This window comes from Callospermophilus lateralis, chromosome 6, assembly GCF_048772815.1.
Source record: "Callospermophilus lateralis isolate mCalLat2 chromosome 6, mCalLat2.hap1, whole genome shotgun sequence".
Taxonomy (NCBI): Eukaryota; Metazoa; Chordata; class Mammalia; order Rodentia; family Sciuridae; genus Callospermophilus; species Callospermophilus lateralis.
Genome location: NC_135310.1, coordinates 46,650,929 through 46,669,129, shown reverse-complemented (window position 1 = coordinate 46,669,129; position 18,201 = coordinate 46,650,929). Strand labels below are relative to the sequence as shown.

At 33.9% G+C, this 18,201-nt stretch overlaps 1 protein-coding gene across 2 annotated transcripts in view; it reads right to left on the bottom strand.

Moving 5' to 3' along the window:
• Cep85l (centrosomal protein 85L) overlaps nt 1-18,201 on the bottom strand; it is a 153,400-nt gene that overhangs the window by 92,983 nt on the left and 42,216 nt on the right. For both annotated transcript variants that reach the window (XM_076858308.2, XM_076858309.2), the window contains exon 3: nt 5,251-6,038. In XM_076858308.2, the coding sequence (XP_076714423.2) occupies nt 5,251-6,038 (788 nt within the window). The remainder of the gene's footprint in view (nt 1-5,250; nt 6,039-18,201) is intronic.

Here is an 18,201-nt window from a genome sequence, read left to right as displayed (position 1 = left end):
GATTAAAACAAATTGTTAGTAAATGTATTTTCTAGATCTTGTAAACATGAAAAGGGCTTCAATTTCAAAATTGACTATACATGTGTACAATGTAACTGTTAATTTCCTCAAAATGGCTTATAAATTTCTTTCCTAAATCTTTTCTGAGGATGAAGTAGGAGTTTAATTTTGAAATAGCCCTACTAACAAATTCACTTCATATATAAAATTTTAGCTTCACAATTTGTGGCAAATGTTATTTATATTGCACAGTAAAAGCTTCTTTGTAAGTATTTTTCAGGTCTTCACAAGTGCCAAAATAATAGTACAAATGAAGTATTATTATTCAAAATAGCTCACTGATCCTCACATCTATTATTACTACTACTACTATTATTATTATTATTATCACTACATCATTATTATACAGAAGTCTTGGTAGTAACTCCTTGTCAGAACATACATTCTAAAATAGTTATATTATTTTCTATACTATATAAACATGTTTTGAAGTGTAGGAGAATCAAATAAGGGTAAGACCATAATCTTATATAAATAAAATTTCTCTTAATATTTTGAATAATTATACAATTCTATGACTTGTAAGTTAGCCATAGGAACTGGTGATCAACTTAACATAGTATGATTCCCATAATTACTAATACTCATAGAGTCTAACTAATTTAAAGCTCTGGCAAATTATTTGAGCTATAATATCTAACTTTCCATAGTATATTCTTAAAATAATGAGAGCTTAAAATTTCCAAAAAATGGTTACTAAAAGAATTTGAAACATCAATATTGACAAGTGTTGTTCGCTGAATAGTGAAGGAGACACTGCTTAATTTTAAGATCTTGGAATCCTGATAAATACTGGAGATAGAAAGGGGAACAGTTTGGGTTTGTGAATATTTAAGGAGCAGACAGTAAAAGGGTCTCATACTAGCCAGAAAACATATAAATCCTATATTAGACCTCAACTTCACTGGTCTCAGAATTTACCTATGCAACAGTATCCAAATTCCATAATTAGCTATACTGATATTAAAAAACAGAAAACTTGAACTGATAAGTTCTATGTGCTTTATTATATCGTTCATTACAACATCAATTTCAAACTATTAACTGTGGGAGTTTTACCTCGGTGAAATACAAATAAAGATTATTTTTGTTCTTTATTCTTTCATAAAAATTAACAACTCATATTGCAAAGTTTTCAGAATACTATAATTTATATTAAAATGTAGAAAAAAATTCTATTCTTTAAATGAAACTCTCATTTTATCATGTTATATAAAGAGCAAGCTATAAAAAAACAATGTGGGGTTGTGGCTCAGTGGTAGAGTGCTTGCCTAGCACGTGAGGGAATTCAAGCCTAGCATCACATGAAAGAAAGAAAGGTAGGTAGGTAGGTATGTATTGTGTCCATCTGTAACTAAAGTATCAAAATTTTTAAGTACTAAATGTTCAAACACTTTCTCCTTTGGAATGAATTCTAATCTTAATTTATAGGACACAAAAATGACTAATTTTTGAATGTTTAATGCTGCCTTTCATATTTTCATTGGTTAAAAATTTATATTTAATGCAAATAATCAGAATCACCTATGTTAAAATGAATGTTCTTGAACTCAGTAAAACTGCTCCATTATTCAGGAATGACGTTTGCTATAAAATGTTCTAATTATAAATAGTTTTGATACTGTAGAGGGTTTTTGAGTGGACTTTGCCCAAATAAAATATAAACAATTTCCTAGTATAAACACAAGAGGGCAGCCTATATCAGGTAGTGAATTGCTATGTTCTAATAGTCTCTTGATTATTTTTGAGTTTTCTAACAAAGTGGGAATATGATAAATCTCAAAATGGATCTACTTGTATGTTAAGTAGCCACACATTTTAAAATAAGCTATACGCCAAATTATATAGAAAAGGTGACAAATAGAAAATCAAACACATTACTATGTGTATATAAAAATCAGCTAATGAATGTGTCATAATTTAATATCCCATCTATAGAAAATGCCCTAATATCCACTAAGATTATATCAAACAGTAAAAAAAAATAGGATGTAAAGATAAAAAATAAAAATAAGAAAACTTAAGAATGTAATAAAATACATGAAACACTCCCAGGTTAGATGTAAAATTTTTTCATATTTCATGTTTGACAAAAACAAAATCCTTTAGGTCATTTTGTCAAATTCTTTTATTTATATAGGAGAAAAACCTCCATTAAAATATGTTGAAATCAGGTATCAATACTTAGATTAGTAGCAAGTCCCTTTATGATTTAAATAAGCACAAAATTTCATCTTCCACTTTTTAATGATTTCAAGACCAAAATATCTTCGGGAATATAAAGAGAAAAGGGGGTAAAAACAATAAAGACCTGACAAGAACAATTTTAGAGAAGGAAAAGTTTATTTGGGGGCTCACAATTCTGGAGGCCTTAGCCAAGATAGCTGGTTCCACTACTCAGGGCTTGAGTGAGGTGGAACATTGTGGTAGAAAAGTTTGATAGAGGAAAGCAGCTGGGAACAAGGGCATCCAAGAAGCAGAAAGAAAGAGAGATATTCCACTTGCCAGATACAAAATATATACCCCAAAAGCATGGCTCCAGGGATCCACTTCTTCCAGTCATACCCTACCAGCCTTTAGTTAACCACCCTGTTAATCCCTGTCAGGGGATTATCACACTGTTTGGGTTAAGGCTCTCATAATCCAATTATTTCACCTCAAAAACTTTCTTACATTGTTCTCACACATGACCTTCTGGGGAATACCTAATATCTAAACTATAATACACCACTACTTTACTACTGTTGGGGAGATCCACTGTGGATATGTAGGAACCCAACCCTATCTCCAAACCAAGGAATGCACTGGAAGGAAAGGGAAATATATTTTCCTAAAAGAAGTCAAGATTTTGCTTTTTTCTTCTGTCATAATGTTTACAGTCAGTCATGGGGTGGTGGGGAGAATGGACTAGAGAAGAAAAGAACCAAAGACAGGGGTAGAAGTTGCATATAGAGTCCTATATTCTAATCCAAATGGGGGCATATATGGTTTCTCTTCATTCATAAAGGGATATGCTTCTGAGTTCTATACGACCTCAACTCTAAGATGACTTAGCAAGAATCAAGAAAATCAATGAACTTATGTCTGTGTGGCTGACTCAATAATTGTTCTGGATTAAGTCCTAAAGAGATCAAACCTTCCTTATTACAAATTAACTTTTGGGGGATAGTGGACCTGTGAAGAGCAAATGAGATCAATGCTCTGAGAGCTGCCACAAAATTCTATATAATCTATTGTGTTATCAGATCATGACTTTAAGCCAAATTCCTTTTTTTTGATGTAGAAGATTTTTTTCCCATGGTGAGAGTTGAGCAGTTTTGACTGAAAAAAATCATGATTATCAGATGGACTGATCCTTAATAAGGTTGTTCACTTTATGTAAAAACTACACTAAAAGGAAGTTCAGTCAATGCTTCAAAGAGAATTGTAAGAAATAATCATGAGGAGAATGTGTAAAATAAAGATAATACTTGGAGACACCAAGGAGAAGTTAATTAATAATCTTTCTCTGTAGTCGACCATGAAAGAAATTAGAAGAGAAACTGATTCAAAGATTGTTACGGAAGGGCCAGGAGTGTAGCATCCTTGGTGGAGCACTTAACTAGTATGCATGACGCCATTTTGATCCCCAGTACCCCTTTCCCCACCCCACCCATACCCCATAAATTGCAACTGAATTATCTAGTGTTCTTTACCTGAATTCATCATTCCACTCTCAAATTTAAAAGTACTATATAAAGAGATCATCCTGTAAAAGGTTAATCAAGAAATAGGGCACTTTGGGACACATACACATTTCATACAATAGTAGCTTCATTCTTCCAATATGCACAAGGAAATTTAAAAATAAATTTTTCTCCACAATACACCTCCAATCTCCCTAACCTCTCTACATTGCTTCAGAGTTAGAGAAAACCTTGGGTAAAGCAGACGTTCCTCCTTATAGAATAAAAGGATAAATAAATTAGTATTCATTCCTTTAAATTAGCCCAATTTTCTCAGTTACATTTCTCTTTTATCATCCCTGTTTCAGTTTGGAGTAGTATGTATACTCATCCCCATGAACAGCTCCAATTCTATGTAAAGACACCTGCTAGACAGACAACTGTCTGATCCTTGTTCTTCAATAATCACAAGCATTTAAAAACTGTTATAGTATTTGAACAGTAAGGTAACCTATCTTTCTAATCACTTGAATAAATCTGGCTAAAGCACTCTTTTAAAATTTGTAATTTAAACATCCAAATGATGCATTGTTTATGTGGTTTAAACATATATAATCAAGATTATAAAAAATGGCCTACCAGGTATGAGAACCTGGGTTCAATCTTCCTGGATAAATGATCTCTTTACTCTTACATGAACTTTATTCTTCATTTTTTATTGTTAGTAGTAATGAATAGTAATATAAAATTTTAACTCTAGGGAAATTTTGTAATTTTGATAGAATTCATTTCAGAAAATTCTGGTAATAAAAACTAGATGACAAGATTTATGTTAGAAAATTGGTTTCCCAGTTAAAAATCCCAGTTGACATTTCCAGATCAAGAAATTTATACATTTATATGTTATTCTGTAGACCCATTAGGGACTCTACACTACTTTTTCTTTATATATTATATGACCATAAAGCCTTTTCTTTAAGCTGATTAAGAAACAACCAACACTTGATTTTTCTAATTAAAAAAAAAGCACGTCTGGATTTATAAACCTCAAACACATATCATCTGTAACCAAAACTTTAAAAATGACTTTAGTTCTACCTTCTCATTTTATAAATGAAGAAACTGAGGCCCAGAGAAATTAAGTAATAGGTTTAAAATCATCCAGGTTCTAAATCTGATAAAACCAGAAATAAAATCCAAGATCTAGTAATTCCAAGTCAACTTTCTATCACACCGTGTCAGCTTCTTTGTTTCTAAGTTTCCTAAAATATATGCTTTGCTTTATTTATTTTTATGCCTACTTAACAAATGAGAAAGAAAAGACTAAGGTAGAAATTTTAAGTTTTTCATGTTAATTAGTTCTAATTTCTTTGTAAGTTTTTTTTAATCAACGCAAAACTTTTCAAATTTATAATATCTGTGCTTCCAGAAGACAGAAAAGGCAAAATAATCAGTGATTGTGATGCTTCCTGCAAAATGCACAACATCCACTGGAGGGAAGCAAATACTAGGTTTTGAGCCTTACCTGCATTGGTGTTTCACTTCCTTGTCGAAATTCTTCAATTTGCTGTTGTTGCCAAGGAGCTAAATTATAAGAGTCCTCCGTAGTTCTACCTTCCAAAGGGTTTGTCCTTAACTGCTCTGTAAGCCACATCTGAGTCCTCACAGAAGGCTGAATGGGAACTCCACTTGCTGCCTGCTGACCAAGCATTAAATATTTTGGAGATTCAAAAGCCTCTGAGCTTGTCATAATGGGCTTGCTCTCAGGTAAGGCACTGTATGTCATATCTAAGGTCTGTCTCTTAAGAGCAGAGGAAGAGGCTCTGAAGTTATCTTTGCTACAACTCTCAAATTTATACTTGCAATCCAAAGTTGATGACCGTTTTTTATTTATTTCCTTGTCCTCTAGCTTAAGCATCTCCATACTGTCATGTAAGCAACTAGGCCCAATAGTCCTTAATTGTGATGTTAAAGTCTTGCCTCTCCCTGTCTTTTCCAAACCATTCCTCAATTCTTCCTTGTGTACAGTGCTACCTTGGCTGCAGTTTTCTGGGGCAGTGAGTCTGGATAAAGATGACCATTTCCGAAGAGGCCGGAAGTCCTTCATGTCTAGTGAAGAGTCCTGCTCCCCCGTACTGTGGTCTCCCAAAGTTTGTATGAAGCTTGTACTCCATTTTGAGCCATCTGATGTTAATGTTTCCCTATGTTTGGAAATTGAAGCGCTGGAGTTAGACGGCATCACATGGGCAGTGGGAAGAGTAACCAGTGATCGACTAGGCTTAAAAGATAACGGGCCACTTGAAGTTGAATGATCTGAAAAGAGAAAAGATTGCCAAATTAGTTATAATTAACAGATAAAAGAGAATAAGATAAAAGGCAAAATGCCAGAGAGAAATCTGAATATGGTTTCCCATCAAGTTTTTTCAGAGGTATTGTCATGGGAGAAGAGAGGTCTCCGGAGAGGGTCCAAGGAGTTCCCAGAGGAGAGAAGGAACTCAACTCAGGAGCACTGGGTTCTTGGCAGAGGTAATGGAAAAGAATTCCAGTATTAGCCAAAGTAATAGACAGAGGTTTATTTAGGAAGGTAGATATACTCAAAAGAGAGTGCAGGCTATCTCAAAAGGAAGAAGCCCTGACTTGGGTTGGGGTGAATATTTATAGAAGAGATGCACTAAAGGCTGTATGGAAGGTGAAGACAGGGTGGCACAATTTCACGCCAGTTTTCAAAGTGCATATGTGTTTCCCTCATTTTACAAGAGCATGGACCAGGGCATGGGCTAAAGACATGTTGCTCAAGATTCAAAACTGTGTTTTCTGTATCTCAGTGACTTCTGGGTGTTTCCTTCAAGATTCAATATTTCTCTCTCCTAATCCTAAATCTCTATCTCAGTAGTTCCTCAAAAATAAGCAAACCGGAATTCTTACTATAGCTTCAGGTTTATCAGAAATGTTTAACATACTTTAAAAACATTTTCTAAATATGCTTACATAATAAAGTATAAGTAAGGATAAAAAATGATTGGGAAACATTTCCATATTTATCCTATTTAATCAAAGTATTGTGCCTTTAAAAGAAACAAAATCCATCTCCACATTAAGAGTTTTTACTTATACTCTAACAGTTACGTCTCAGACACAACTCGAGGTGAAAGTGGTATTTTTTAGTCTCTCCTAAACTGTAGAACTCTATGGCAAATCTGAACTTTGTAGCACCTCCCCCAGCTCTAATTCAGAAATGGGAATAAAGGAGCTCCTACAATAATAAGAAAGGGTCTAGGAAAAATTTGCAGACAGAGTAGTTCCTACATTTCCAATATCACTTAATTGTATCATCCATGATACAATCCCAAGCTAGAATCTTGGTATCTACTCTAATGCCTGTCTTTTTCTTTATGTTCATTAAATGCCAAGTTGTAAATTTTTACTTTCAAAATGTCTGAATATCTACTGCCTTACTTCAAAAGTCCCTATATCATACTACTCTACACATATGAATAGTTTTACTATTGAAAGACCAGAACAAAAAGAGTCTCTACACTCAATGAATTTATCATAAAGAGCCAAATCATCATTATATATACCAAATTAAAATCAAAGATCATAATGTTATCAGGGCATATTTACAAATGGAACAGCAATCTGAATTGGTGGGAGGCTGGAGATGAATGGTAAAAGGCTACTTTCACATTTTATGGTATATATCTGTTTGTCTCCTATACCAGAGTATATCTAAATACCACTTCTGTGCTGTGATATTGTTTTATTAAAGAAATAAAGGTAAAATAAATGTTTATAATGTCATAAGAAAATTCAGATGAGTATGAGCCAGGCAGACTAATTTTTTAAATGATATTCCAATTGCACAGAAATTGTTCACCTAGAGATAAAAAGTGAAACATATTACAAATGGAGGGATATGAGCAAAAGTATCAGAGTGAATTGATCATGTGTAAAGGGTGCCCATCAGATTCTACAGTCTTTCCCTTTTTTGGAAAGTTCTCACATTTTGAGTTCAAACTCCCAAAATAAATTTTGGAACTCATATTCCCAATACATCCTTCACCTATGATAAAGACATTCAGAAGCTCCTGCAAAACACTTTAGTTTGAAAAACTAGGCTCTAGGTAGAGTTACCATTTCATAGCTGGTATAGGCAATAGCAAATGCATCAGTTTTCCACAAAGGCAGCACCAGAAGAGGCCCCACAGTGGGCACAAAACCATGTTTCTAAACAATAAGTGGCAGCAGTTGAGCAGCACTAGTAGATTCCTCCAGTGTTTGGTTGGCAGAAATATAATTGTTCTTTGGTGTGATTTAAGGCATGTTACCAGGAAGTTTAAACTAAAGCATGGTTATTCAATCCTCCCAGAAAGTCTATGAAGTACCAAGTACCCTTAAATAAATTCCTCAACTGTTCAATCAGCCACTCAGCTTCTGCTGCTGATTAAGAACAAGAATGATAAAAGTATGATGCCAGGAGAATATGACTCTAAAAAAAGGAAAACAAATTATCTATCCCGTTTATCTATAATATGAAGTAAGATTCAAGGAAAGTTGCTCAAGGTAATTCTTGAAAGGTAAAGATGAAGTAGAACTGTACAAATCTCAAATGCTCTGCTAGGAAAGAGGTTTTGTTCAGCAATAAATGTGATATCACTGAAAGTTTCCAAACAAAGGAATGAATGCCATGATTAAAGCTATACTAAAGAAAATTATTCCTGTAGTAAAGAATGAATTAAAGTAAAACAGCTGACAACCCGATAGATTAACAGAATATCATGGTAATCAGAAAAAGAAAAAAAAAAGTAGACAGGAATATGCTGAGGATTGGTTCTAAATAGAAATAGGACAAACGTTCCCAAAAGTCTATGGTATAATGTAAGAAGAGAAAACATCCATGGCAAATTTGTATTAATAGATTAAAGTACTATTATATTTTACAAATATGTTTGTATAAACATTACTAAAGGAATATTGATTAAAATCACCATAGCCTCTTAAAAATATCTGAAATTTTTTACAAAAAATGAAGTCAAAAATGTTTAAATTCACTAACAGCAAAAGTATTTCCCCACAATAATCATAAAATTATTGAAGGCTGTTAATATACTACGATGATAGGAAAATGTAACTGTTATGAACTTTGGAGATGAATAACAATATGTATATATCAATATTTAAAAGATAAATATGTATACGTGAATGCACATGTTTATGTGAATGCACATATATTTATATATAAACACATATGTGTATGAGCAGAGAAAAGGTCCGGAAGAGTATACTCAAAACTTAATAAACAAAATTAACTCTTATGTAGTGAAAGGATGTCAAAAAGAGAAAGTACTTTCACATGTTACTTTATATAATGTCTTATTTTAATTTCTATAAAGGAACATAATTTTACCATTTGGTCAAACTTTTGCAAAGATGTTCTATGGCTTTGTATCTCAAAGAACACTGTAACTAAAGAATGAATAATATATCAAGGGATTGTCTCATTTTCCATGTTATAGCTAAAAGCACTGAGACCATAATCATCATCAGGCTTAGCTGCTATTTAGATGTGATAGTGCACTACTTTCCCATCTGCCTTCAGTAGCTCTGTATTTCCCAAATGCACATAAAATCAACAATTAGTGATAAATTCCACATCAGACTAGTATTTACTCCCAGACTAGTATTTACAAATGTGATTGATTAATGCTATTCATAGAATATTACCTTGAGCACAGAATTTACTCCATTGACATACCTTACTAGAAATTCTCAAATTTTGCTATACAAAAAACTAACTGGAGGAGGGGGAGCTGGAGTTGTGGCTCAGCGGTAGAGCGCTTCCTTTACATGTGTGGGGCTCTGGGTTCCATCCTCAGTACCACATAAAAATAAATAAACAAAATAAAGGTATTGTGTCCATTTACAACTGAAAAAAAAATTAAAAACAAAAAACTAACTGGGATCTGGTGACCTAAATGAAGAAATTCAGATTCAGTGTAATAGAAAAGGACCCAAGAAATACCATTTTTAAAAAAGTGATTCTGCTATTTCATCCACATTAATACCAATCATCTTGAAATCTTCAAACTTAAAGTATCATATCCCCAGTTCAATCATGATCAGTATCTGAGTTCTACAGCATGACTGTCAAAACTAAGGATCAAAGCTTAGTACATTCACAAATACACACACACATACAAAAGCACACATAACATAAGAATAAATGAACAGGGAATCAAGAATTTGACAACATAAATGTCTGGAAAAAAAGAGACCATTATATCTTAGAGGTGAGTCCATAAAATGCTAATTTTAACTATTTTAACGCTTCAAAAATATTACTTTGACCTAAGAAACCACAGTTAGAGGTAAATGCAATGCAATTCATAAGGTGCTTTAAGTTAACAAGTTGTTGTTGCTTTAACTAATTTAAGTAAAAAATTATTAGAACAGAGTCTGTAGTATTCACCAAGGGTAGAGAAAAGCTAATTGTTTCAGACAAATTTAAGCTAATATGGAAAGAATATAAGAAAAGGACATCAGAATAACCTGATAATATAAATGAACTATATTTAAGGTAACATATTTCTGAACTCCAAACAAATTCCAACCTTCTGTTTTACTGTCATGTTCACAAATTCTTAATTGTAAATACATTCATTCTATCTTCTCTTAAATATTGAAATACAGCTTCTTTCTCTCTATCCTTCCTTTTTTCCTTCCTTCCACACTCTTTTCAGCTTTATACTTTCTCTTATAAAAAGGAATTAAATGCAAAAAGCCTACAATAGATCTATATGATAACAATAAATCATAAGTCTTTTCAGTTAAAAAAAATAATTAGGAAACTAGGGAAAGTGCTTGCCTAGCATGTGTGAGGCACTGGGTTCCATCCCCAGCACCACATTAAAAAAAAAAATTAGGAAACTATATAATCCTGTATCAAAACATTCTCATTTAAAATTTAATAGCTTAATATATTTATCACAATACAAAATATTATGACAAATATTTTGCTTTTTAAAGAAACATGGTAACTCTAACCATAAAGACAATGATTAAGTTTTATAATTCCATGAAACTTTTTTCCCTTTCCTGCTAATGTCATGATCATACCATATCATACAGGGGGAAAAAAAACATACCACATTAACTCCCCCATTTTTCTTAATAAATTAATATTTCAAAGTATTCCCTATATCTTTAGGTCTCAACTGTGACTTGCACAGATGAGACAAACTGGATTTAAACGGGCTGGCTGCAACATTAAACTAAGAAGAAGGCAGTGAAAAATCACATAACACAAAAATAATTTTGGAATTGAGGACAAGATGGCTCTTTGACCTTAAGGGTCAAACTTCCACGAGAGAGAGAGAGAGAGAGAGAGAGAGAGAGAGAGAGAGATACAGAGACCATGTTTTCTTTATTTTATAGCATGGACTCAGAGGCAAGGATGAGGTTTCAAGGTGAAGTCTTGCTTTGAGATATCTTGTGGTCAGCAGACTGATTAACATCTTGGCAAGTCACACCCATCTCAGGTGCTGTGTGGGATCTTAGGCAAAGCCAGAGGGAGAGGCTCATCTACATCATGTGATCACTCTCTAACAAGAAGTTTGAAGTGCGGGACCTATCCCCTCAGGAGACTACTATGCTCAACACAATTCACACACAGCCCATGGATGGCTCAAGACATTTAGGTAAAAAATATTCCAAACCAAACTCTGGTAGGAAAAGAGCTATAGAAAATAATTTAACAATAATTCAACTAAAGAATCTCCTGAGAATGTATTACATATAAGACACTGTACTAGGTTTAAAAAGCAATACAAACATATTATTTACAATAAAACTCTTACTTTTCACTGTTATATACCTAACAAAACAGGATTAAAGTTTATCAAAAAGAAGCCAGGCACTGTGGTGCAACACATTTTGTCCCCAGCAACTTGGGAGGCTGAGGCAAGAGGATCACAAGTTTGAGAGAAGCCAGCCTCAGCAACTTAGTGAGACCCTCTCTCAAAATAATAAATAAAAAGAGCTGAGATGCGGCTCAGTTGTAAGATGTTTCTGGTTAAATCCCAAGTATCAAAGCAAACAAAAAAAAAAATCATAAAGAAACCAAAAAACATCAGATAATGAAGTAAGTCTAAAGAAAAGGTAGACTATTTCATAAAAAACTATCAGAATGATAGCCAACATCTCAGTAACAACAGAATACAGAACACAAAAGACTAATATCTTCAAAGGACTAAGAGCAAATATCTGACCTCCCAAATTGATTTTCAGGGAAACCATATTTAAAGATTGAGGTAAAAATACATTTTCAGCTAAGCAAAAACAGAACTCAGAAACAACAGACTTATTAAAGAACTGCTAAAATTTCTTTAGTTTCTTTTTAAAATTACAAGAATAACAATGACTGAATAAAACAATAAAAAGAACATCTAATTTTTAGGTTAAAAAAGAGAACCAAAATATTAAGCAAGTATGGCATGTAACTCAAAACCTGCTATGATTAGCATTAAGGATCATGATTATCATTCTACACAGTCAGGGTATATTATTTCTACAAATTTCTATACTAATGACTAAAAAGATAGTACAACTGAATAACCAAAGGCAAAAAAATAAAATTGAATCCCTATCTCATATTCTACAAATATGAATCCAAAGGAATCACAGGCTTAAATATAATACCTAAAAGTATAAAACTCTTAGAGGAAACCATGGGTGTAAATCTTCAGGACCTTGAGTTAGGCAATGGTTTCTTAGATACAATATCAAAGGCCCAAGCAACAATAACAAAAATAAAGGTAAGGCGGACTTCATCAATATTTAAATTTTTTTTGCTCCAAATGACATCACAAAGTAAAAAAAAAAAATGGGAGAATATTATTGCAAGTCATGTATCTGATAAAGACTTTTATCTAGATTACTTAAAGAATCCCTATAACTCAAAAAAATTAAAATGATTCAATAAAAATGGTTATAGTTTGAATAGACATTATCAAAAAAGACATACAAAAGGCTTATTAAAGCACATGAGAAGGTGTTAAATATCATTTTATCAGGAAAATACAAATCAAAACCATAATGCAAATAGCACTTAACACCTCCTAGGATGCCCAGAATCAAAATGACAGATAACAAGAATATAGAGAAACCAGGACCCTCCCAGACTACTGGTGAGAATGTAAATTGTGCTGCCTGCCCCCCTTTAGGGAACAGGCAATTCCCAAAAATGTTAGTGTTATCATATAACCCTAGCAACTCCATACCTAGGAATATACCCAAGAGATATGAAAATGTCCTCACCAAAACATGTTAAGCATATTCAGAGGCATTATTCTTAAGAATCAAAAGGTAGAAATAATTCAAATTTCCATCAACTGAAGAATGAATAAATGTATTATCCATACAGTGAATAATTGGCAATAAAAAGAAATGAGGTCCTGATACATGCTACAACATGGATAAAGATAGAAAACACTATGTTCAGTGAGAAATCAGTCATAAAGGACCACATATCAGATAGTGACAAGCCTAGAACAAAGAAATCTCTAGAGATAGAAAGATTAGGGATTATTTCGGACTAGGAGGAGGGTATAAGAAATGAGTTAATAGGTTTCTTATGGGGGCTGGGGATGTGGCTCAAGCGGTAGCGCGCTCGCCTGCCATGCATGCGGCCCGGGTTCGATCCTCAGCACCACATACAAGCAAAGATGTTGTGTCCGCCAATAACTGAAAAATAAATATTAAAATTCTCTCTCTCTCTCTCTCTCTCACTCTCTCTTTAAAAAAAAATAGGTTTCTTATGAAAGTGATAGGAATGCTCTAAAATCAGATTGTGGTGATGACTGCACATTTCCAAGAATGTGCATTTAAAATATTAAATTGTATATATCAAGTAGGTGTTCTGTATGGTATGTGAAGTATGTCTTAATAAAGTCATCTCTAAAATCGGAATAGTAATAGTTTGTAAGTTGTATTTGACAAACCAGAGAGAAAACAGCATGAAGAAAAATAAGAAGGCAAGAAAGACCAGAAGAAAAACCTAAAAAAAGCAGAATAGAAAGTGTAAAATATACATCGCTTTCCTGGATGCTCCATGGCATGAAACCAAGAAAGTCGGCAGGCAACTTTCTCAGCAAGGTGGGGGAATGAAAACAAAAGTGGGAGGAATTTACTGTCATTTAATACTGGACACTCAAAGCTGATAGGGGACTTAGGAGGTTCGATATAATAAAATAAAGAAGAAATCACCAGCACCTCCAGTGCTGCCATGGCTGGAGGCCACCCAGAGCAGTAATCTCAGAGCACAGTGAAGGAATAAGGGAATTAAAGGAACCTGCATTTTTGGAGGACTAAAAGGTGTTTGGTTACAGAGAGTGAAGAGATCAAAAATACTGCCAGTCTAAACTGAAAGGTGCGCAGCACATCAGCTTTGTATGGGAAAGAAACCACATCTCATCCTACCATGTGCAGAGGACAGAAGAAGGAACCATTCTGCAGCTGGGGGAAGAAGGTACAGCTGAGGAAGCAGAGTCCCGGCATACCTGAGTTATGGCCTGAAATACAGGTCTGGCAAACCCACACTGCATGACAGAGTGTGCCTAAGTGCCCAGGAGAAAACCAAACATGAAGAAGAGTTTACACAGGAGACTACTGGCCACAGTAACCCACCTGGCTCTTCACCTCCCCTGCTAATCTGGCTGCTTGCAGGATCAGCTGGGAGAGACTTGCCTGGCTAGGAATTCAAAAGAGCAGGATCCGGAGAAACTGAGTTTGGAGACAGAACCCCAAATCAAGAAACTTGGGATCTGCAGACAACTTAGTAGACTAAAAACTTGCTTCTCTACCACATGAGTGGAACACAGGGGAGATCCTGGAATGCAGTCCTCCAGAGTGGACTGGCAACTGCCGGGCCCTAGAGGTGCACTGATTGAGATTCTCCAGGCCAACTGGCATTCAGCAAAGAGCCTGGAGCCTACCTAAGCCTATATCCCCACTCAAGGATTTCCGCCTACAGGATTACTTTGCACACCCTATCAACCCCACCTTGAGAGTGGAGCAAGCATTATAATCCAGACAACTCCAAAAAAAGGGAAGCTGCAAATATTTGAACTCCAACAGAAAGAATTCTTTTAACTTTTCCTCCAGATCTCTTTTTTTTTAAAGATAGACTTTATTCAAAGAGAGAGAGAGAGAGAGAGAGAGAGAATTTTTCAATATTTATTTTTTAGTTCTCGGCAGACACAACATCTTTATTTTATTTTTATGTGGTGCTAAGGATCGAACCCAGTGCCCCGCACATGCCAGGCGAGCGTGTTATTGCTTGAGCCACATCCCCAGCTTCTTTTTTTCTTTTTTATTTTCTCTGCTTAATTATGATGTTAATGGTTCATGGACATATTTATACATAATGATGAATATTTATATATATATTCATATTTGCTTTTTTTATTTTCTCGTTTCTAGCATTTTTTAAACCACTTATGGATCAGTTTTTTTGAGAACAAGTAAGTTTGATTAGTGTATTTCAGTTTTGTTTTGCATTCTTTTATTTTCTAATTTTTGAAATTTTTACTTTATGTATTTTTTCCTCTCATCTGTTTTCCTTGAATCTCTCTCTTTTCTTCTAAAAGCCAATCTCTATTGTTCTTTCACTATTCCATTTTTACTTCTATCCTCTCTCCTCCTCCTCACAATATCACATACTATATCACTTCTGTTCTCTCTCTGTCCACTATTTGAAACTGTAAACCATTTTACTTACTGTTTTTATTGTAAGCAATAACTGATGATATCATTTCTGTTTACTGTAGACATCAGAACAGGAACTATTTGGTTTAACACTGTACATTATTTGCATTGGTGGCTGTTATTTAGGCTGTCTCCTAAACGGTGAGGTACTAGAAACCTTCAGGGAAAGTATAAGTCTACAGGGCAGAAGATCTACTGCCACAGATCTATACTGTTAGATGGGTAAACACACACACACACACACACACACACACACACCACATACACACGCACACAAATCAAGACACACAAATCAAGGAAACAAATCATCCCAAACAAACCAAGGTACTTTAATAAGAGAATCCATCACCACCACAGTGAAAGAAGTGTCAGAGGAGTAGTTTAGGATGTATGTAGTTAAACTAATCTGCAAGGTAAAGGATGAAGTAAGGAGAGATATCACAGAGAAAAATAGGGGAAATGAAAGATCAACAAAGAGACAGAGATTCTGAAAAATCATCAGGCAGAAATCCTCCAAATGAAGGAATCAATAAACCAAATTAAAAGTTCAATGGAAGGCATCACCAACAGACGAGAAAACTTGAAAGACAATGTTTCAACCAATGAAGACAAAAATAGATCATTTTGAAAATAAAATGACCATGGAGAAAAGATGTTAAGACACCATGAACAGAACTGCCAAAAATATGGGATAAACTGACAAGAAAAAAAAAATTAAGATTTATTGAGATAAATGAAGGCTGAGAGATACAAACCAAAGGAATGCACAATCTTTTCAATAAAATTAAATCAGAAAACTTCCCAAACCTACAGAATGAAATGGAAAATCAGATACAGGAGACCCCACACCAAGGTACATTATTATGAAAATGCCTAACACACAAAGTAAGGATAGAATTTTAAAGACTACAAGAGAAAAGTGACAAGTAACATTTAGAAGAAAACCAATCTGGATCTCAGCTGACTTCTCAACCCAGACACTCAAAGGTAGGAGGTCCTGGAACAACATGTACTAGTCTCTGAAAGAAAAAAAAAAAATGGATTCCATCCAAGAATACTATACCCAGCAAAATTAAGCTTCAGAATTGACAATGAAATAAGAACCTTCAATGATTAACAAAAGTGAAAAGAATTCACAACTAAAAAATCTGGTATACAAAACATCCTCTACTTCATGAAGAAGAAATGAAAAATAAAAGTGAAAAACAGCAAGGGGAGAAACTACACTAGAAGAATAGTCAATCAAAGGAGAAATTAATTCAAATTAAAAGCCAGAAATAAATAAAAATGACAAGGAATAAAAATCATATCAATAATAACACTGAATGTAAATGATCTAAACTCATCAATGAAAAGACATGACTGGCAGATTGGATTAACATGACCTGACAATATGCTGTCTCCTAGGCAAAGAAATCCACAGACTGAATGTAAAAGGATGAGAAAACACATATCATACACATGGATCGAGTAAACAAGCAGGGGATTTTATCCACATATTAAAGTGAAGTTCAAGGCAAAGTTAATCAGAAGGGACAAAGAAGGACATTTCATACTGCTTAAGAGAATTACATATTAACAAGAGATAACAAATGTAAACATTTATGCCCCAAACAATAGAGTATCTACATATATCAAATAAACCCTTCTCAATTTCAAGAATCAAACAACAATATCGGGTGACTTTTAACACACCTCTCTCACCACTGGATAGGACAGATCTGTAAACAAAAGAAGCTATAGAACTGAAAAATACAATTAATAATTTAGATTTAGATGTAACAGACATATAGAATATATTTTATTCATCAAGGACTCAATACACATTCTTCTCAGCAGCACATGGATCCATCTCTAGAAGAGATGATATCTTATGCCACCTGCAATTCTTAGCAAATAAAAAAAAAAAGAGAGAGAGATAATACCCTGCATCCTATCAGATCATAATGGGATGAAATTTTCTAATTTCAACAATAAAATAAAAAATAGAAGCTGCTCTAACACCTGCAGACTAAATAATATGCCTTTGAAAGACCAATGGAGAGCAGAAGAAATCAAGGATGAAATAAAAAAATATTTAGAGGTAAATGAGAATAGCAACCCAACATATCAAAATCTCTGGGACACTATAAAGGTAGTGCTAAGAGGAAAGTTCACTGCATTGAGCTCATTCATTAAAATAGGAAGTCAAAAAGTAAATAACCTAACATTACATCTCAAAGCCATAGGAAAACAAGAACAAATCTGTACCATAAGCAGAAGGCGGAAAATGATTAAAATGAGAGCTGGAAAAAACAAACAACCCCACCCTACCCCAAAAAAAATCAACAAAAAAGGTGGTTCTTTGAAAAAAAATAGTAAAACTGATAAACCGTTAGCCAAGATAATGAAAAGAGAAAACATAAATTACTAAAATTCGCAATGAAAAAGGAAATATCAAAAAGGTACTACTGAAATAGAGAGGACAATCAGAAAATATTTTGAAAATTTATGTTCTAATAAAATAGAAAACCTTGAAGACATCAACAAATTTCTAAAGATATATGACCTACCCAAATTAAATCAGAAGGACACTGAAAATCTAAACAGATCAATTTCAAGTACTAAAATTAAAGACACCATCAAAAGCATACCAAGAAAAGCCCAGGACCAGATGGATTCTTAGCTGAGTTCTACCAGACCTACAAAGAACTAACACCTACACTCCTCAAAT